This window comes from Macaca mulatta, chromosome 17 (assembly GCF_049350105.2).
Source record: "Macaca mulatta isolate MMU2019108-1 chromosome 17, T2T-MMU8v2.0, whole genome shotgun sequence".
NCBI classification, from domain to species: Eukaryota; Metazoa; Chordata; class Mammalia; order Primates; family Cercopithecidae; genus Macaca; species Macaca mulatta.
In genome coordinates this window covers 2,470,156-2,492,857 of record NC_133422.1, presented here as the reverse complement: position 1 = coordinate 2,492,857, position 22,702 = coordinate 2,470,156, and the positions used below count along the sequence as shown (strand labels likewise).

The following is a 22,702-nucleotide window of genomic DNA, read 5'->3' as shown; positions in this document are numbered from 1 at the left end:
TCTGATTACTGGGATGGTAAGTGTGGACTTATGTAATTAAAACATTCTCCTTGAGTTATTTTTGTAGTAGTCACTTAAGGGAAAAGAAAAGGCAAAGGGGTGGTAAGGGTACAGATCATTACAATATTATTGATGGTCTACATGTGCAATATTGTGGTAGGCACTGACAACACAAAAGAGGTGTAAAACTAGCTGCTCAAGGAAGCCTATTGTCTAATTAAGAGAGAAAATTAATACTGGTCAGAGAACTGAAATCAGCTAAAAAGAAGGGCTTTGAACAGCTTTGAATTTGGAGAGATTTAAGCAACTGGAATTCATGTTTTTCCCATTTCAATTCAGATCGGCAGTCACTGAACGTTGCCTGTGTGCCAGGGAGAATTATAGAATCAGTATTAAGTGTGAAAAGTAGGTGATATGTCCAGGAAGGATACTGTGGTCCAGGTTAGAGCAGTGCATCAGGAAAGCAATCCAGGATGAAAGCCTGCTATTGGATTTCACAGATAATATGTTCTTGTATCAAGGTTCATGCATTGACATAGGTGCCTGTTAACTGCTGTGTCATTTTCCTCCAGTCTCCCTAGTTCACAATGCCCAGTCAGGTGTAGGAGGATAGTGTGGTTGTTAAGAGATTAAAACCCTTTGAGTCAGACCTAGCTTTTTAGCCTGCCTCTGCTATTTACTTTTCAGTTTCTCTATCTACTGCTGTATCTACTGTTCAAAGTTATTGTGAGGATTAACTAAATAATCTATGTGAATACTTAATTAGTACAGTGCCTAATATATAGAAAGTGCTCAACGAAAAGTTCTTTATAAAGATTTCAGTACTGTCTTCATTAGCATTTAGTTAGGGTCTAAGTCCTACTGCCTGAAGTGCAGACTCTTCCACTACATTCCTATATATTCCACAATATTTTACCCATCCTTCTTCTTCTGGCTCTTTCTACCCATGGTTCTCTCACATTTCTGAAAGCAAAGCTATTTATCTAATGTGATATATTTTATCTTTTTGAAAGCACAACTTTGCATATTCTGTTGCCTTCCTGAATTTCTTCTGCCACTTTCTTTCCTCAGTCACTCTGGTACCGTTGGCCTTTCTGCTGTTCCTCGACCAAACTTGTTCCCACCTCATGGACTCTGTGCTTGCTTAGAATGCTTTTCTTCCAGGGACGCCCCCAGGACACACTAACTCCACCTCGTTTAGTCTCTCTAAATGTTACCTCTCTAGAAAGACCTTCTCTGACTATCTTAAGGTATTACCGCCTTATCCCTTTCTTATCCTGCTTTATATTTCTTTGTAGTACTTCTTACCGTTTTGTATTATTTTATACATTTATTCTTTAATTGCCATTCTCCCTTTTTGGAATGTCACTTCCCTCAAGTTAGTCTAATTCACTGTTGTAGCTTCAGTGCAAAGTGGGCACTCAGTTAATATTTGTTAAATGAATGATTTTGAAAGTTTGGGGATTGTCAGATCCAAGCGTGAAAGTTAATTTTTAAAGATTGTCCTAGAAGTGACTGTTTGGGAATAACACTGAAAAAAATCTTAAATTGCAATTTGTTTTTCTTTTAGAAAAATGTTGAACATGGAATGATAGGGAAACTATCTCTTCGTAAGCAGCGCTTCATGCAGTTTTCTTCACTGGAACATGAAGGAGAATATTATATGACACCACGAGACTTCCTCTTCTCAGTGATGTTTGAGCAAATGGAACGTGAGTTGGGTCTTTTTTTAATTAAAAAAATTAAACTTCAGGGCTGAAAAACCTGTTTTTCAGGATTGATAACAGCTTTTCTTCATTTTAATTATCATCTTTGTACCATGCATTTGCTTATTTAGACTTTTCTTGTGACACTACTTATACTTTTATATTTATCTTGAAATAGTTGTTTTGTATATAGGTTTCTCTAAAGAGACAGGAAAAATAGTTTAAGTTTTAATTGTCACTAAATATGTTATTAGTAATTACTTCATCCATGTTTTAAATTGGGCCAAAAAAAAATGAAACTAGATTTGAGAAGTTAGGAGAGCAGTCATGATGTCACAGGTAGAAAATCCTGAAAAAAATGAGAAGTTGAAAAACTATAATTACGTAATTTTATTTAATAAGCAGCCAACTTGCATTTGTTTCAGAATTCAGAAATTCTTAGTTTTATTATCTAAATTAGTCCTCACTTTGCATAGAGTGGATTTGGCCCCATCCTCTGTGCCCATGTTGAAGAAGGAGTCTATGAAAACTTGTTGGCGTTCTGACACCTTCCTAAATGTACTGGAACACTCGCTATAAACATGCAGCAGCTGAAATGGGTGAGAGCAAGGTGAGCAGTCATAGTATAGATTGAATTCAAAAAGGCCGAGAGAACTTGGCACAGCATTATAAACATTGAGGGATGACGAACAAAAACAAAATGAGTGATCATGGTGTGTTCTAGGGACAATAAATTCAGTAATCACTGGAACGAAAGGATTACTTTAAGCAGTAGTGAGGGATGAAATTGAAAAACAGATAAGGTCCGGATTATCCAGAAAACTTCAGTGACCCTTTCCAACCACCAGATGAATGGTATTTGGCAGGGATGAATGGCATTGAAGGTTTGTGAGCAGAAAAATAAGGTGGTAAAAATATGTTTAGAGTTTTATTTATTTGAGACAGAGTCTCGCTCTCTCTCCCAGGCTGGAGTGAAATGGCACTATCTCGGCTCACTGCAACCTCTGCCTCCCGGGTTCAAGCAATTCTCCTGCCTCAGCCTCCTGAATAGCTGGGATTACAGGTGCCTGGCTAATTTTTGTTTTTGTTTGTTTGTTTGTTTTTTGAGACGGAGTCTCGCTCTGTCACCTAGGCTGGAGTGCAGTGGCGTGATCTTGGCTCACTGCAACCTCCACCTCTCGGGTTCAAGCAATTCTCCTGCCTCAGCCTCCCAAGTAGCTGGGATTACAGGCATGTGCCACCACGCCCAGCTAATTTTTTGTATTTTTTAGTAGAGACGGGGTTTTACCGTGTTTGCCAGGATGGTCTCAATCCCCTGACCTCGTGATCCGCCCTCCCCGGCCTCCCAAAGTGCTGGGATCACAGGCGTGAGCCACCGCACCTGGCCTTGTATTTTTAGTAGAGACGGAGTTTCACCATGTTGGCCAAGCTGGTCTCAACCTCCTCACCTCAGGTGATCTGCCCCCCTTGGCCTCCCAACGTGCTGAGATTGCAGGCATGAGCCACCTCGCCCAGCCTAGGTTATTTTATTACAGCTTTTTTGCAGGGAAGTTTGTGTATATTAGAAACCTTAAAGATATTTACCCATATTAATGCAGTAAGTTCATAATATAAGTAATCAAAGATATGCAGAAAGATTTATCTTAAAAAGTAGTTTAGCCTCTGACATGTGAAACACTTGGACGTCATGAATTCCTGTTAGATTCATCAGAGAATTGAGGTCACACTTGAGCTGGAAACTGAAGGCAAGCAGATCCATAGAGTCAGCTTACTGCCGACGGAAACCACTAAGAACCCACCACTGGAGCCGGCTTCAGGTAGGAGTATTTGAAGGGTAATTAATTGCTGGAATCTCAGTGCGAACTAGCTTGGGAGATAACAACTACTGAAGAACCAGCCACAGAGAAGCCCATACGCCTTTGTGATTTTTACCTTGCGGAACTCTGCCAGGTTCTCACAGTGAAGAGCTAAGAAAAATGCTCTCCCCTCTCCATCATTGGGAGGGAAAAGTAGCCATTTTTAGACACTCCCAGAGTATTTCATTCTCCTTAAGAAAGGCCTGCATAGAAAACAAACTTTTTTACTGGAGCCCAGCCAACCTAGGGAGATGGAAATCCCCAAATCTAGCCCCCTCTGGCCTTCTTGTCTCACCAAAGGGAGCAGAGAAACAAAAAAACTGAGAACTGCTTTTGAAGGGCACATCCCTTCACAGTCACACAGTCTGACTAAGAGACTGACAGCTGATCATAGGACTGTACAATACCTACCTCCCTTTTCACCTCACCACCACATCGACAGAGCAGGCCCCTGTACAATAATAAGGCAGGACTGAAAGAACTTACCTCTTAGATTTTATTTAAGGAGACCTGCCTGCCTTTTCACCTCACCACCACATCGACAGCAGTCTCCTGTACAATAATAAGGCAGGACTGAAAGAACTTACCTCTTAGATTTTATTTAAGGAGAGAAAAGACAACAGGAGAGAAAAAAAAAAAAGGCACCAGAGGAAATTTTAGCCTCTGTCACCTACAACTACAGCAAACAGTAAACACAACCGATTCCTACCCAGATAAACATAAAAGGCCAGTCTACCTCAGTAACTTTTACCAAATACATCATGCCTGACTTAGAACCAGAAAGTCACAAGGCATGTTAAAAAGAAAAAGCACAATCTGGAAAGACAAAGCAAACATCAGTATCAGATTTATATATAGCAGATATTTGGAATTATCAGACCAGGAATTTAAAATAACATTAATATGCTAAGGGCTCCAGTGGAAAAAGTGTACAGCACTTAATGTAATGTAAGCAGAGGCAAAGAAATTCTTAGAACAAACCAAAAGGAAATGCTCAAAATCAAAAATAGTGTTACAGAAATGAAGAATGTGGCCGGGCGCGGTGACTCAAGCCTGTAATCCCAGCACTTTTGGAGGGCGAGACGGATGGATCACGAGGTCAGGAGATCGAGACCATCCTGGCTAACACGGTGAAACCCCGTCTCTACTAAAAAATACAAAAAAAAAAAAAACTAGCTGGGCGAGGTGGCGGGCGCCTGTAGTCCCAGCTACTCAGGAGGCTGAGGCAGGAGAATGGTGTAAACCCGGGAGGCAGAGCTTGCAGTGAGCTGAGATCCGGCCACTGCACTCCAGTCTGGGCGACAGAGCGAGACTCTGTCTCAAAAAAAGAAAAATGAAGAATGCGTTTGACATTAGCCAGGTGTGTTGGTACACACCTGTAGTCCTGGCTACTTCAGAGGCTGAGGATCACTTGAGCCCAGGAGTTTGAGGCTACAGCAAACTATGATTGCACCACTACACTCCAGCCTGGGTGACAGAGCAATACCCTGACTCAAAAAAAAAATGCATTTGTTGGGCCCATCAGTGTAATGGATCTGGCGGAGAGAAGAATCAGTGAGCTTGAAAATATGTCAGTAGAAACTTCCCAACTTGAAAAGCAAAGAGGAACAAAAAGACTGAGAAAAACAGAATATTCAAGAACTGTGAGTCAATTACAAAAGATATAACATATAAGTAACAGGAATACCAGAAAAAGAAGAGGAAAAGAAACATTTGAAATAATAATGACTGAGAATTTTCCAAAATTATTAACAAATGTCAAGCCATAGATTCAAGAAGTTTACGAAAACACCAAGCAGAATAAATACCAAGAAATGTCTAGGTATATCATATTCAAACTGCAGGAATTTTTTTTTCTTTTTTTTTTTTCTTTTTTTTTTTTTTGAGACAAAGTCTCACTCTATCGCCCAGGCTGGAGTGCAGTGGAGCAATCTCAACTCACTGCAAGCTCCGCCTCCCGGGTTCACACCATTGTCCTGCCTCAGCCTTCCCAGTAGCTGGGACTACAGGCACCCGCTACCACAGCTGGCTAATTTTTTTATTTTTAGTAGAGACAGGGTTTCACTGTGTTAGCCAGGATGGTCTCAATCTCCTGACCTTGTGATCCGCCCTCCTCGGCCTCCCAAAGTGCCGGGATTACAGGCGTGAGCCACCTCACCCAGCTAGAAAAATTTTAAAGAACAAAAGAAAGAGAAAAAAATCTTGACAGAAGCCAAAGAAGAAAAACACCTTATCTGTAGAAAAACAATGGTAAGAATTGTATCATATTTCTTTTTAAGCAAGAAGAGGGTGGATAAAATATTTAAAATTTTGAAAGAAAAATTTACCAATGTAGAATTCTGGATCCAGTGAAAATTATCCTTCAAAAGTGAAAAAGAAATACATTCTCAGACAAACCAAATTTGAGAGAATTTGTCACCGGTAGATCTGATTTACAAGAAATGTTCAAAGAAACATTTCTTCTTTCTTTGAAGAAAGATGTTCTTCAAAAAGAAGAAAAATGATATATCAGGAACTTGGCATGAAGAAAGGAAGACAGTTAAGTTAGAAAAGGAATACATGAATATAAAATTAAATCACATTTAAAATATTGATATAATAGATAACAGTTTAATCAAAATAATAGTAACACAATATTGGATGATCAAATTGTATGGATAAGTGAAATGTATGACAGCAATGGTATAAGGGACAGGAGGGAGGAATTGGGAATACTTTTGTTATAAGATACTGGTACCACCTATGAAGTGGTATAGTGTTATTTGAACATGCACTTAAATTAGTTGCAAATATATATTGCAAACTTTAGGACCACCACTAAAAAAAATATTTTTAATAAATACAATTGACATTCTAAGAGAGGAGAGAAAATCAAGTTATATAAAATACTCAACTAAAACCAGAGAAGGCAAAAAAAGAGTGGAAGACAAAAAAATGAAACAAAACTCAAGTGCAATAGTTAGATATGGTAGATATCAATCCAGATATATCAACAGTCACTGTAGATATGTATTTTATGCATGTTGTTTATAAGAAACCCACTTTAAATGTAAAGATACAAATAGAATAATTGCTAACACTAATCAAAAGAAGGCTGGAGTAGCTATACTGGTTTCAGATAAACCGGATTTAAGAGTGAGGGAAATTATCAGGAATAGAAAGAGGCATTGCATAATGATTTTTTTTAATGGGTAAGTACTCCAGGAAGACATAACTATCTATAATGTATGTATACCTAACAACAGGGCATCAAAGCACATGAGGCAGAAACTGATGGAACTGCAAGGAGAAACAGATGTGCTCTTGGATGCTATTATACTTGGAGGTTTCAAGAGCCTTCTGTCCTTGATTGACAGATTCAGCAGAAGGAAAACCAATAAGGATATACCTGAATAGAATAGCACCATCAATTAACTGGCTCTAATTGACACTTATAGGATATTTCATCTAATGATAGCAGAATATACATTCTGAAGCTAACCTGGAACCATTCACCAAGATAGACCAGATTTGGGGTCATAAAACACACTTAAAACATTTACAAGAATAGGAATCATAGAAAGTATGGTCTTAGACCACAGTAGACTTAAACTAGAAATCAGTAACAGAAAGATAGCTGAAACATCCCCAAATATTTGGAGATTAAATGATACATTTTAAAATAACACATGGGTCAAATAAGGAATCTGAGAAGAAATTTTAAAATGTTTTCAACCAATGAAAGTGAAGCTGGGATCTTCAGAAGAGTATTTGGTACTAGAAGAAAACCCTAGGCAAGAATGATTTAGATGACCAAGTGGAAAATGTAAAAACTTATAGGACCAGTCAGAGAAAGAATAGTTTTGAATCGAATCAATGTAATATAGTCGGTGGGATAAGCTATATAGCTAACTAGAGTCTAGATGTTGTTACAGGCACTCAAATTTTTACAGAACATTCTGCTACTTAGATATTTCTACAAGCATAATTGGGCCTGTTGGCCTAGTTCGTAACCCCTAATCTATAAATTCAGTGTAATTGCAATAATCCCAATGGGGTAGGTAAATGTGTGCTCACACATGTATGCACACGTGTGTGTGTATGTTCATGTTTTTTGACAAGCTGATTTGAAAAATTATATGGAAAAACACCGGGCCTGAACTAGCAAAGACATTCTGAAAGAAGGAAAAAAATGGGGAAGTTACTCTATCAAATAATGAGCTTTATTATAAAACCTCAGTAATCAAATGGCATTGGCATAGGGAGAGACAAACTGACCATTGGAACAGAATAAAGGGCCCAGAACAGCAATGGAACTTTCATATATGAGAGAGGTGGCATTATAAATCATTGGAAAAAGAGGGACTGTTCAACGAATGGTACTAGTACAGTTAGATATGCATGTGGAAAACAAGCAAACATTTTTCAAAGATAATTTTAAAATCCATCTCCTTAGGTTAGAGAAATCTTCTTTAAATAAGCCACAAAAAGCACTATCATAAAAGATTGATAAAATTCAACCATATTAAAATTAGAACTTCTATTGATTTGCCTTAGAGAAATTGAAAAGGTAAGCCAAAAACTTGCAAAATTGAAGACAATACTTAGTATATGTAGAAAACTACAAATCAATAAGAAAAAGACAATTTTTTTTAAAAAAGGGACAGAAGTAATAAATAGGCATTCACAGAAGAGGAAATGTGTACGAAAAATGAACATAAAGATGTTTACCCTTGTTAGTGGCTACAATAAGATATAATTTTGTACATATTAGATTAGCAACAATTAAGTTTGTTAATGACAGCGGTAGAAGAGAATGTAGATCAGTTAAGATTTTTATACCCTGTTAGTTGGACATGCCAATTGAAACTACTACTTTGGTCTGGGCACGGTGGCTCACCCCTGTAATCCCAGCACTTTGGGAGGCCAAGGCAGGTGGATCACCTGAGGTCAGGAGTTCAAGACCAGCCTGGCCAACATGGAGAAACCCTGTCTCTACTAAAAATTAGCCAGGTATGGTGGCGTGCATCTGTAGTCCCAGGTACTCGGGAGGCTGAAGCAGGAGAATCGCTTGAACCCAGAAGGTTGCCATGAGCCAAGATCGCACCACTGCACTTAAGCCTGGGCAACAGAGCAAGACTGTCTCAAAAAAAAAAAAAAAAAAAAAGAAAAAAGAAAGAAACTACTACTTTGGAAAACAATTTAGAACTGTTTTATAAAGTTAAACATTAGCATAACTTTTGATACACAAATCCCATTCCTGTATATACTCTATATGCAACAGGAATATTTGCACCTGTGCAGTGGGATATATGTATAAGAATGCTTATAGTGTCAGTGTTGTATTAGCAAAAAAAGCTGGAAACAACTCAACTCTCCATTAATAACAGACTGGATAAATAAACTGTGCTACAGTATATTCACACAACGGAATTTTACTGAGTAAAAGTGAATAAGCTTAAACAATTGACTTTCATCATGGCAGCATGAGTAACTCCATTGGCCCACTTCCCACTGAAACTGGTAAAAAATCTTAAGACCTTCCTTCAAAGTCTCTGGAAGTGGTCTTAGAGTCATACAGTACATTAAAAAACATCTCTTTAAGAAAATCTGTAAGAAAAGTAAGAGTCTAGGATGCTTGAACTAAGAACTCCCTCCCTACCCTGTCCCAGTTTGTTGAATGGAAACTTATTTCAAACTGGTGCAGCCAAGAACAGAGTGTTTCCTCTCTCCTCAGTACCCATTCAGAGGGCTTTCTTCCCAGAGAAACAGGGTATCAGCATTTCTCATCCTGCCCCCAGCTACTTGTTGCTGAGGCTAGTTCTGGGGAGTGCAGCTGAGAAGTAGGAGCTCCCTTCTCCCACCCAGCCCTCACCTGTGAAATGGAAGCTCCACCTTGGGCTCTGTGCTACTAAGAATACTGGGACCCTGATTGCTCTTGTCTCAACTTGTAAGACAGGTTCCACACTGAGAGAGGCAAGTCAAGAAGACCTGAAGTTACACCACTGGTCCCACTCCCAGCCCCAGAGCTCAGCCCACAGATTTTGTGGGGTGAGAAGTGGAGGGTGTGGGCAACAGGGAAAACAAATAGCTCCTTATCTCTTCCCAGAGAAACTGACTTCATCGTCAACAGAAAACAGAGAAGTTCAAGCCTAAGAGCCACACTCAGAAACAAGCGGAGGTTGTGGTGAAAGGTAGTTTGGAGGCCGTTGACAAATCCAACTAAGATAACAGGCTAAACTGCAGGCTAGCTGCTCTGCGGAAGACACCTAGGGAAAGAGACAGCTGTAAGGAGCCCTCCCGGGGTCATCACAGATATTAAACACTGACCATGGAAATTATTCCTTCAAAGGACCCCAAATTAGTAGAGCTTAACATCTTGGCATGGTCAAGAAAAAGGAAACTAGAGTGCTGCCCAAATTACTGTCATCCCAGGGTGACTGAAGGCATACCCCAAACTGCCTCCCTGAGGAGCAATGTCAGAGGCTTAACACTGGGGGCGATAGTCTTCATTAAAACAGTCCAGCTTGGCACTAAACAAAGAGCAAATAAGCAAATAGCAATAACAACCCTGGGGAGCAGGGAATTGTTAGTAGTACTCAGAGTTGCCACAGTGTATTATCTGAAATGTGAGTTTTTATAACAAAATACTATGAAATATGCAAAGAAACAGGAATATATGACCCTACTGGACAAAAGCAGGTAACAGAAACTGCTTGTGATTGCAACCAGATATCAGATAGACCAGAAAAAGACTTCAGAATAGCCATTGTAAATATATTCAAAGAACTAAAGTAAACCATGATTAAAGATTATAATGTTTCCACTTTTATTATTCATTGGAATGCAATTAAACTATCAGAAGGCATTTAGCTAAATCAAGAATTCAGTAATTTTGCAGGCCAAATAATACATCCTTTATGCATATGATGTACTTCATCTTCATTTTTCATCCTGGATAAGAAGAATAATAATCTTGGTTGCATTCCTACCGATCATGATGAACAGCAAAATAAGGAAAAACAGGGCCAACCCACTGACCCATGATCTCCATGAAGAAACAGAAAGATACAAAACAGTCTAAGATTTATTAGATCCTAAACTGATTTCTACCTGGTATTTATCTTTTTGGATTTTTTGCAAATAATATACTTTATTAATAGTAGTTAATGAGGCTTATGTAAACCATCTCCCCATGCTCCTTTCAAGTAGACACTCATTCTTCCTGGTTCCATGGTAGGCTTGAGGGAAACCGGTGTCATCCTCAGTCCTCCATTGTGCACTCCAAAAATCATCAAATGTGCTGCTTTGAGACCCAGCTTATCTAGCCAGAATGCCATTTCCCTTCTTATATTCTTTTCTGCTGAATTTCTTTAGCCTTATAGTTCTTTAGTTCTCATTTCCAGTGGCCTTCATTCTTACTCACTTCCCATGTCCATTACCTGGAATTGCTCCAGTTTTAAAATCTCAAATTGCAGAATCCCATTCTCTGGCAACAACTTGCTGTTGTCCCCACCCTGCCCATTTTCTAATACCCAATGTACCCATTCTCAGATTTAATAAAAGCTTCTAGTCTCAACTATCCCATTATTCCCAAGCTCTCCACTATTCCTGGGTATTTTTCCTCCCCTGTAGCTACAGGTTTGTCATTTTGTCACTGTTTAATAACTACTTGCAAATATCTTTCCCCTTTGTTGTTCTTGTCGGACTTAGCCTGCTATCAACTTTGGGAGAAAATCATGTGATTGTGTAGACCGGAGCCACTAATTTCATAGTCTTCACCTTCACCTAGAGTTTTCAAATCATTTTACACATGAATTAGCTTTCTCCTATTTCCTTCGTCAGCTCTTCTCAACTCTTGCTTCTTTTTTCAGACTTTTTATCACATCCTTTTTTCACATTTATAGTATTATTTCTCCTATTTTTAACTGAGCAAATTAAGGCCATAAGCTAGGGAGTTCTTCAGATCACCCCTTCCTGCCCGTGAAGTTGTCTACATGCTTTCTGGCCATTTAAACTGGAAGTAGTGCTCTTGCCCTGCTAAGGCTGATTCCTCCGCCCCCTCCTCTAGTTCCATCACTTTTTCTCTCCACTGTCTCATTCTTTAAAACTTCCAAATAGTCTCATGTCTTCACTATCCTGAAAACTCCCTAGACATTAGAGATGTAAATTTAAGAATCTTCAATATATACGTGCTATTTAAAGCTAAAATACTTGATGAGATCTCAAAAATGAGTTTAGGTAGAAAAGATAAGTCAAAGGACGGAGCGGTGAGTTATACCAATGCTTGGAGGTGGAGAGATGAGGAAAACCAGAGAAGGACCAGCTAAAAGGTAGGAAGAAAACCAGGAAAGCAGAGTGTTGTGAAATTTAAGTAAAGAAAGCATTTCAGCCGGGCGCGGTGGCTCACGCCTGTAATCCCAGCACTTTGGGAGGCCGAGGTGGGTAGATCACGAGGTCAGGAGTTCGAGACCATCCTGGCTAACACGGTGAAACCCCGTCTCTACTAAAAATACAAAAAAATAGCCAGGCATGGTGGCGGTGCCTGTGGTCCCGGCTACTCGGGAGGCTGAGGCAGGAAAATGGTGTGAACCTGGGAGGCGGAGCTTGCAGTGAGCTGAGAAAAAAAAAAAAAAAAAAGAAAGCATTTCAAGGACGGAGTAATCAACTATGAAAGATGCTGTTGAGGCCGGGCGCGGTGGCTCAAGCCTGTAATCCCAGCACTTTGGGAGGCCGAGACGGGCGGATCACGAGTTCAGGAGATCGAGACCATCCTGGCTAACACGGTGAAACCCCGTCTCTACTAAAATACAAAAAAAATTAGCTGGGTGAGGTGGCGGGCGCCTGTACTCCCAGCTACTCAGGAGGCTGAGGCAGGAGAATGGCGTGATGAACCCGGGAGGCGGGGCTTGCAGTGAGCTGAGATCCGGCCATTGCACTCCAGCCTGGGCAACAGAGCTAGACTCCCTCTCAAAAAAAAAAAAAAAAAAAAAAAAAAGATGCTGTTGAGAAGTCAAGTCAGATGAGGACTAAGAATTGACCATTGGATTTGGCAATATGTGGGTTACTGGTGACCTTTATAAGAACAGTTTTGGTGCATTGTTGTAAACACGAAAACCTGACTAGAGTGAGTTTAGGAAAAAAATGGGAAAAACAAAAAATAAACCCCAGAGTGGCTTGCCATAAAGAGAAAGAGAGAGATGAAGCAGTAGACGGAGGCGGAAATGCGATTAAGAGGATCTTTCAATGTGTGTTGGTAGATGAGACAGGAAAACTGGGCAGTGCAGGAAGAAGGAACAATTTCTAAAACAAAGTCCTTGTGAAGACGAGAGGGAAAAGAGTGTGAGAGCACAGTGGAAGCTTGGATTAGGTAGGAGCACAGAGTTCCTTCGTAATGGTGGGAGAAAAGGCACACACACCACATGACAGCTAATGGGAGCTGGTCAAGTTGTTTATCATCTTTCTTTCTTTTTTTCTCAGTGAATTAGGAAGCCAGGTCATCAGCTGAGAGTGAAGAGGGGGGAAGGTATTGAGGTTTGCAGAAATAGCCTTATAAAAGAGTGAGAGTTGATGAATTGAGAAATACTATATGATCGGCAGTCGCCTTATTAAAGTCCCCACTTGAGGTTATTAATTTTGAAGTTAAGTCTATTTATATGCTTGCTTTGGCAGCACGTATGCCAAAATTGGAAAAATAAGAGATGATTAGCATGGCCCCTGTGCAAGGATGACACGTAAATTCGTGAAGCATTCCATATATTTTTTAAAAGGTATTAAAAAAATATGTCTGTTTAGCATGATTGTGGTTCTTTTTCTCCACTGTGTTCAACTGTAAAAGTGCTGGTATGGACTAGGCAGAGAGTTGGATCTAGCCAGCATCGGGATTAGCCAAGAGCATACGACAAAGTGAAAGAAAAGCAAGGGAGTCAATGTGTGCACAAGGGAACAGGTCTGATGGTTGACTGTGGAAGCTGAGCCAGGTGGCGTGTTAGGACATGAATGAGGAGGTGAGAAATAGTGAAAAGGTCATAGATTCAAATAGATTGTAGGGCCCAATGAGATGAAAGGATAGTTGGAGTCCACACACATAAGTGAAGAACAAAAGAAGAATGGGCATTATTGTGTAGTTGCGAGTACAGGTCCTAGAATAGGACAGAAAGTGAGTTTGAGTACTGGCTCCACCACTTAGTAGTATTGTGTCTGTGGGCAAGGTTGTGTAAGCTCTTAGCCTTGGTTTCCTCATCAGTAAAATGGGAATGCTAATAGTACCTACCTCAAAGTGTTGTTGTTTATTTTGCTTTGTTTTGTTTAAGAGATAGGGTCTTGCTCCATGGTCCAGGCTGGGGCGCAATAGTGCAATCATAGCTCCCTGCAGCCTCAACCTCCTGGGTTCAAGCAACTCCCCCGTCTCAGTCTCCAAAGTAGCTGGGACTACAGGCACATGCCACTGTGCTCAGCTAATTTTTTAATTTTTGTGGAGACAGAGGTTTTGCTTGGTTGCCCAGGCTGCTCTTGAACTCCTGACTTCAAGTGATCCTCCCGTCTTGGCCTCCCAAAGCACTGGATTATAGGTGTGAGCCACCATACCTGGCAGTAAGTATTTTCAAGTGTAATTCAGCCTAAGTTGAAACTGAAAACTGAATATTAATAAATTTATGTAGCTTTGGAATACCGAAAGTATCTGGAATGAGATGATAGAGTGGATTTTGCCTGAAGTCTTTACTAAGTTAAAGCAAGCAGATATTTGTAGCTCCTGTGTGTGCAGCTAGACCTTACAGTCATTTTCAGTAATAATATTTAAGGGAAAACTAAAATGGTGCTACCCCTACCCTTTAAAAATATCGATTCTACCACCTGTTAGACCATGATTTTAGCTTAAATTCCCTGAAGGTTTTTTTCACACGTCCACGAGCCCAAGGTCACAGCTTAAACTTAACGTCTTCATAACTGGTCAAGTGTAAGCAAAAATGGGTCACAGAACAGATGCCACTATTAAAGTCCCACTTGAGGTTATTATTCTAAAGTTGAAGTAGTTTGTTCTGCATAATTGTGGTTCTATTTCTCCAGCATGTTCAGCTGCACAGTTGCTGAACTGGGAAGAGAGAAATCAGGCCTTGAGGAAGATGCTGCAGCAGTTTTGCCCTATGCCGGTTTTGACTGTTCCTTATACCAGTATATGGTATGCCCTTATTTAACTTACAACATGAGATTTTTTTGCAAATAAATACGTAAATAATAAACAGACGAATGAACAGCCAACTCAGACCCCCAAATTCAGATTAACCAGTTGCTTACTCTGAAAGGGTTATGATTAGGGTGACCATAGAATGTATTATGGTGCACATGCCAGAGTTGCTCATGTGACCCCGTATCTTTGCAAATTTATCTTGGACTTTGAAATTCCACAAATGAGTCTTAAATTTGAAAATCAATTGCAGTTGAACTAGGTAGTTTTTGTCTTTGCCACCATGTACTGTAGCTTAATCTGATTTGGGGCTCATCAATCTCTCTGAGATTGATTACTGCTCCCTAAAACTGAGTATCAGTTATCTAATGTGATAATAGAATTTCACGGACTTGCCTGACAGTAAATTCACTTAGGGCCCTTGTTTAAAAACTCTCATGCTTGTCGGCAGGGCGCAGTGGCCCACGCCTGTAATCCCAGCACTTTGGGAAGCCGAGGTGAGTGGATCACGAGGTCAGGAGATCGAGACCATCCTGACGGTGAAACCCCGTCTCTACTAAAAATACCAAAAAAAAAAAAATTAGCCAGACGTGATGATGGGCGCCTGTAGTCCCAGCTACTCAGGAGACTGAGGCAGGAGAATGGTGTAACCCAGGAGGCGGAGATTGCAGTGAGCCAAGATCATGCCACGGCACTCCAGCCTGGGCCACAGAGCGAGACTCTGTCTCGAGAAAAAAAAAAAATCTCAAGCTTGTCTTCTCTCCTCCCCCACCCTGGGAAATTTTTATTCAGAAAGTCTGAGATACGGTGATAGAATCCTTGTATAACCCCCCCACTTTCTATCTACTTATCTCTCTTAGATTCCTGTATGCTTAGCAAGCACCCTCCAAGTGATTGTTTTGGTCAAACAAGTTTGAGAAATATAACCTATGTGAAGGTGTCTTGGGATGCCGGGTGTCAATTGTGGTAAAGGGTGGCATATTGGAGTCAAACAGGACCTGGTCCTCTTTCCACAGCTTCACTAGCGCCGTTGTAACCTTGGGTAAACTACCTGACCTGACCTGTTTCCAGATCTATAAAATAATAGTGTCTACCATATAGTGTTGTTGGCATGATTAAATTAGAGAATGTGAGAAGACCTGTAGCTACTATAGGTTAAAATCAATAATTCTAAATTAAAAGTCTAAAATTTTAAAAGATTAAAACCTTCTATCCACCAAATCTGTGTTCAGATCTTAACCACACTCATCAGGTAAACATTAGCAGCTACGTATTTTAGATTAAGAAATAACACTTTTTTGTAATAAAACCTATGTTCATGTTAGAAACTAAGACGTTACAAAGTATAGAGCAGAAAATAAAGTCAACCAGATTGTCACCACCATTCAGAAATAACCAACATTAGCACATTTCTTTTGACAAATTTGAGACCATGCTTTATATGCTGTTTTTATACCCTTACTTTTTCTGTATAATAGATCATGAGTTATTTTCCTTGTCAATAAATATTTTTTCTAAAATACTATTTTTGTGACTGCACAACACTATTTTATTAATATGCCATAATTTATTTAGTTGATTCCCTAGTGGTAGAACATTTGTGTATAATTTTTTCACTTTTATAAATAATGCTATAGTGAATATACTTTTTCATATATCTTTGATTCTTCTTCCTTGATGATCTTATCCACATCAGTGATTGATCTGTTCCCTGAACACTGATTTTCATACCTGTATCTCCAGATCAGACCTCTCACCTGACCACAAGACCCATAATATTCCTTGTTTCTTGAACATTCTAAGAAGTACCAGAGGCATCTCAGGTAAAGAACTCTATATGCACTGCAGATGCTCTGCCCCCACCCCACCCCCAAGTACACAAAGACACCTGTGCCTACCCTGTCCGCAGTTCTGTTAACAGCATCAGGGTCTGTCTTACTTGACATGGTATTCCCAGCCTAGCACAGTGCCTGGCACAGATGTTAGATAGATTCATAAATACGTAGCACAGTGCCTGGCACAGATGTTAGATAGATTCATAAATACGTCAATCAGTACAGACTCTTACATAATGAAATGAGTTATAATCCATACATTTCTTTAAATTTTTATTTGATTTACCCTATGTAACAGGTACTGTGTTAGGCCTTGGGGATATAATGGTGAATAAAACATACTATTATTCCATTAACAAAATTCATGATAATAGTGTAAGAGTTTCAGTAATAGACTAAAGTCTGATAACATTTCAGCAGAGAGATCAATGAGGGCTGGAATAATCAGATATTTCACAGAGGATATGAGAAGCATGGATAGAATTCCCCTAGGTAAAGCAGGAAAAGGGAGAATATGCCATATGAGGAGATACATCATTAAGATGCTGTAGCATTTGTATTTTCAAAATTGAAAAGTCTATTTCTGGTCTCACATGCTCATCCAGAACCTTATCATTCCCTATTCAAAAGTGGAGCCTTTGTCCCTCCCCTTGTAACTTTGTGGCTGCGTCAACTCATAGAACATGTGCGGTAGAGACGCTATGAGACTTCTAAGACTAGGCAATAAAAGGCAGTAAGTACATAAAGCCAGTTGCCAGTATTCTTAATGATGAAAGATTGAATGCTTTGCCCCTAAGATCAGGAACTAGGCAAGGCTGTCCCTTCTCACTACTTGTCTTCAACATTGTGCTGGAAGGTCTAGCCAATGCGAAAAGGGAAGAAAAAGAAATGAGACCTCCACGTTTAAAAGGGAGAAATAAAGCTGTCTTTGTGCACAGGATGATGACCTATGTAGAACACGCCAAAGAATCAATATTAAAGCTCTTAGAGCTAATAGTAAGTTTATCAGGGTCGCAGGATAGAGCAGCACTATATAAAAATCAATTGTATTTTTTTATACTAGCAATCTCAGGTGTATCATGCTGAGTTTCTGCGAGCCTCTAGCTATCCTTAACACCTTCCCCTGTACGCTTTAGCAAATTACCCGACCACCTAGCTACAGAGAAAATAGAAATCATTAGATAGGAACCACCTCAGCCTGCTCTGCCAAAACTACTAGCCTTGGCACTTAGCTTCTCCTGCCTTCTCATCACAATAGAGGAGACTGGCAGGACCTGCCGTCTGGTCCTAGAACACTACAACACATACCCATCTCAGAACTTACACATAGGATGTGTATAATGCTTTTAACCTCACTTTTCTGAGCTAATTCATCCACTTAAGATCTTCGCTTAAGCAACTCATTTGGAGAAGCTTTCCCTTACCTCCCCCTCCCCCACGTTACATAATCTCTTAGCTGCTGTATTTCCCCTTTAGATCATTTTTAAACTAAATAATTTGTTGTGTATGATGCTCCTATAATTTCACAACGCTTGAGGTTGTAAAAAAAAAAGTCTTTTTATCCCTTCCCAAATGAATGTATTTGAAGACCATACTTTGGAAATTGGCAAGGAAGCCAGTTTTAGGCATTTTAGGGAATAACCATTTGTCTCCCTTTATACAACCAGAGACCATCTTTGCATTCACTATTTAAATATTCCAGCAAACATAAACAAGCCATATACTTTGTTGAAGGAAAATAGCACCACTGAATTTGTCCTCTTTTTTCTTCAATTACCACTTAAAATGTTTTATTTATTGATTTTTATTTTTTTAATTGACCCATAATTGTACATAGTTACAGGGTACATAGTGATGTTGCAATACATGTAATGTGTAGTGATCATATAAGGGTGATTAGTATATGCATCTCAAACATTTATCATTTCTTTGTGTTGAGAACATTCAGTTTCCTCCTCCTAGATCTTTAAAACTATGTATTACTGCTAATTGTAGTCATCCTACAGTGGTATATAGAACACTAGAACTTTGCCCTCCAGTCTCTTTGTAATTTTGTATCCTTTAACAAATCTCTTTCTATCCCACTCTTCCTCCCACTCTTCCCAACCCCTAGTATACTCTGTCCTACTTTCTACTTCTATGAGATCAACTTTTTTTTGTTTAAATGGAGTTTCGCTCTTGCTGGAGTGCAGTGGTGTGGTCTTGGCTCACTGCAACCTCTGTCTCCCGGGTTTAAGTGATTCTCCTGCGTCAGCCTTCAGAGTAGCTGGGATTACAGGCACCCACCACAACACCCATCAATTTTTGTATTTTTTAGTAGAGATGGAGTTTCACCATGTTGGTCAGGCTGGTCTTGAACTCCTTACCTCAGGTGATCAGTCCGCCTCGGCCTCCCAAAGTGCTGGGATTATAGGCGTGAGCCACTGCGCCCAGCTGACATAAACTTTTTTTTAGCTTCCACATATCAGTGAGAATATTGGGTGTTTAACTTTTGATTCTTGGCTTGATTTCACGTAGCATAATGTCCTCCAGTTCCATCCATGTTGCTGTTAATGACAGGATTTCATTTTTTTAATGGCTGAATAGTATTCCACTGTATGCATGTACCACATTTTCATTATCTGTTCTTTATCTGTCATTGGACCCTTAGGTTGATTCCATGTCTTGGCTGTTGTGAATAGCGCTGCAGTAAGCATGCTGGGGGGATGCAGATGCCTCTTTGATATATTGATTGTTTTTTCCTTTGGATGAATGCCCTGTAGTGGGGTTGCTGGATCATATGGTAATTCTTAGTTTTGTGAGGAACTCCAAACTGTTGTCCATAGTAGCATATGTTCTAGTTTACATTCTCACCAGCAGTGTATTAGAGTTCCTTTCCTGACCGGTGCAGTGGCTCACGAGTGTAATCCCAGCACTTTGGGAGGCTGAGGTGAGAGAATTGCTTGAGTTCAGGAATTTGAAATCAACCTGGACAACATAGCAAGACCTCATCTCTATTAAAAATCAAAAAATTAGCCAGGCCTGGTGGTGCACATCCATAGTCCCAGCCAGTTGTGAGGTTGAGCAAGAGGACTACCTGAGCCCGGGAAGTTGAGGATTCCGTGAGCTATGGCCACGCCCCTGCACTCTAGCCCGGGCAGCAGAGCAAGACCCTGTCTCAGAAAAGAGTTCCTTGTCTTTGCATCCTTGCGAGAGTTTATTTTTTGTCTTTTTGATAATAGCCATCCTAGCTGGGATGAGACGATACCTCATTATAGTTTTGATTTGCATTTCCCTGATGATCAGTGATGTTGAGCTTTTTTTTTTTTTTTCCCATGTGTTTATTGGTCATTTTGTATGTGTTCTTTTTTGAAGTGTCTATTCAGGCTCTTTGCCCATTTTTCGTTGAAGTATTTTGTGATTTTTTTGCTGTTGAGATGTTTGCACTTGTACATTCTAGATGTGAATCCCCTGTCAGATGAATAGTTTTGCAGATATTTTCTCCCATTCTATAGGTTGTCTTTTTACCCTTGTTTGTTTCCTTTGCTGTACAGAAGCATTTTCGTTTGGTATCATCTCACTAATATATTTTTTGCTTTTGTTGCCTGTGCTTTTGAGGTCTTATTCATAAAATCGTTTCCCAAACCAATGTCCTGAAGTATTTCACCTGTTCTCTTGTAGTGGTTTTGCAGTGTCAGGTCTTACGTTTAGGTCTTTGATCCATTTTGAGTTGGTTTTTATATAAGGTGAGAGGGTCAGGTCCAGTGTCATTCTTCTGCATGTGAGTATCTAGCTTTCCCACTACCATTTATTGAAGAGACTGTTCTTTCCCCAACTTAGGTTCTTGGCACTTTTAACTAAAATCAGTTGGCTGTAGATACATCATGTATTTCTAGGTTCTCTGTTCTGTTGATCTGTGTTTCTGTTTTTATGCCATACCATGCTGTTTTTTGGTTACTACAGCTTTGTAGTGTATTTGGAAGTCTGGTAGTTTGATGCCTCCAGCTTTGTTCCTTTTGCTGAGGATTGTTGTGGCTACTAAGGGTCTTTTATGGTTCCGTAGAAGTTTTAGGATTTTTTTTTCTACTTCGTGAAGAGTGTCGTTGTTACTTTGATAAGGATTACATTGGATCTGTTCATTGCTTTGGGTAGTGTGGTCCTTTTAACAATATTAATTCTCTGATCCACGAGCAGGGGATGTTTTTCCATTTGTCTGTATCCTCCTCAGTTTATTTCATCAGTGTTTTGTAGTTATTTTTGTGAAGGTTTTCACCTCCTCAGTTAAATTTATTCCCAGTTGTTTTGTGTGTGTGTGTGTGTGTGTGTGTGTGTTTGTACCTATTGCAAATGGGATTCCCTTCTTGATTTCTTAGTTCTTTGCTTGCATATAGAAAATGCTACTGATTTTTCTATGTTGATTTTATATCTGCAACTTTACTGGATTCATTTATTCTAAGAGTTTTTTTTGGTAGAGTCTTTAGGTTTTTCTGTATGTAAGATCATGTTGTCTGCAAATAGGAACAGTTTGACTTCTTCCTTTCCAATTTGGATGCCCTTTATTTTTCTTTGTCTTGCCTAATTTCTCTGACTAGGACTTCCAGTTCTATGTTGAATAGAAGGGGTGAGAGTGAGCATCCTTGTCTCATTTCAGTTCTTAGAAGAAAAGCTGAGAGCTTTTAGTATGATGTTAGCTGTGGCACTTACCACTCTTATTAGTGATATGAGGAAGGTTAGTTTTGCTAATGCATCATTTTCTGCCTTGGTTTCCATTATAGCTGTGACTGAATAAAAGCATTTATTAGAATATAATCAGCTCTGTCTTAGGTTGATTCTAATATTGATATCAAGTTGTCACATATATTTATGAAAAAGTTATAAAATGAAGGAAATATGTCTATTGTCTAACTTTTATGTATTAGAAGACTACTGACCTCTACAAAATGAAATTAAGTTATATAGTACTGGTATTGTTTTTGTAATTATGTTTATCAAATAACTTTATTTTGGCCAGAGGCAGATTTATTTGATCTGTAAGAACACTTAACGTGTATAAATGCAGGTTTACTATTTTAAGTATTAGAAGGTCTGCTTACCTATAACAGGATATGCTGTATCTGGATTTTACTTCATAAATCCTTTGTAAATAGTGAAAACCACATGGTGGAATCTCTACTATAGGTGGAATCCTTTTAAAACATTTTACTTCCTGAGCCAAAATTCTGTCCTGGTGCTTCAAGATCTATGCCGCCTCCTGCAAAAAAACCAAACCAAACCAAACCAAACCAATGTGTTTTTCTTGTTTTCATATTCATACAATGAAACATTACAACCTCAAGTCTAGATCTACCTTTTTTCCTGTGTTTTGCCCCATTCTGTTATTTTCATACATAAGTGTGTGAATACATATAAAATAGCTGTGAAAATAATGCGACTGAATTTTTTTATTTGTGTGAATGTGGAAATAGCCAAAGAAAGAGAGACAGGAGTGCCCCCCTACGCCACATTGAAAAAAAAAAAACTGAAACAAAAACAGAAGGAAAAATTAGATTTGCCAAATGGGTTTTATCCTTAAATAGAAAAATATTGTCCAGAAATACTTAGGTGTATGTAATACGGCCTTGCCTTGTTACTGCTGTCAGGAGAAATGAGGTCATGGCTCCTGCTGTGCAGGTCAGACCATGGACCTCTTATTGTGCTGCTCAGCCTGTGAACAAGCAGTATAGAGGAAGCAGCCTGGGTGAGACGGCTGTCTACCGAGAAAACCCTACAGAGTGTTCTGGGTTTGAAACACCATAGCTTCGGGCCGGGCGCGGTGGCTCACGCCTGTAATCCCAGCACTTTGGGAGGCCGAGGCGGGCGGATCACAAGGTCAGGAGATCGAGACCACGGTGAAACCCCGTCTCTACTAAAAATACAAAAAATTAGCCGGGCGCGGTTGTGGGCGCCTGTAGTCCCAGCTACTCGGGAGGCTGAGGCAGGAGAATGGCGGGAACCCGGGAGGCGGAGCTTGCAGTGAGCTGAGATCCGGCCACTGCACTCCAGCCTGGGCGGCAGAGCGAGACTCCGTCTCAAAAAAAAAAAAAAAGAAACACCACAGCTTCTCATAATGCTCAGTGAAAGGTGCATTAACTGAAGAGAAAGAGGAAGCAGGAGAGAACAGGT

At 39.7% G+C, this 22,702-nt stretch overlaps 1 protein-coding gene and 1 non-coding gene across 5 annotated transcripts in view; both read left to right on the top strand.

Moving 5' to 3' along the window:
• Nucleotides 1-22,702, top strand: part of MICU2 (mitochondrial calcium uptake 2) — a 107,249-nt gene that overhangs the window by 31,181 nt on the left and 53,366 nt on the right. For all 4 annotated transcript variants that reach the window (XM_077973769.1, XM_015120729.3, XM_001089388.5 and 1 more), the window contains exon 2: nucleotides 1,571-1,712. In XM_077973769.1, coding sequence (XP_077829895.1) covers nucleotides 1,571-1,712 — 142 coding nt within the window. The remainder of the gene's footprint in view (nucleotides 1-1,570; nucleotides 1,713-22,702) is intronic.
• On the top strand, nucleotides 13,202-13,303 carry LOC114673659 (U6 spliceosomal RNA). The gene has a single exon (XR_003724422.1). It is a non-coding gene; the product is annotated as a U6 spliceosomal RNA (small nuclear RNA).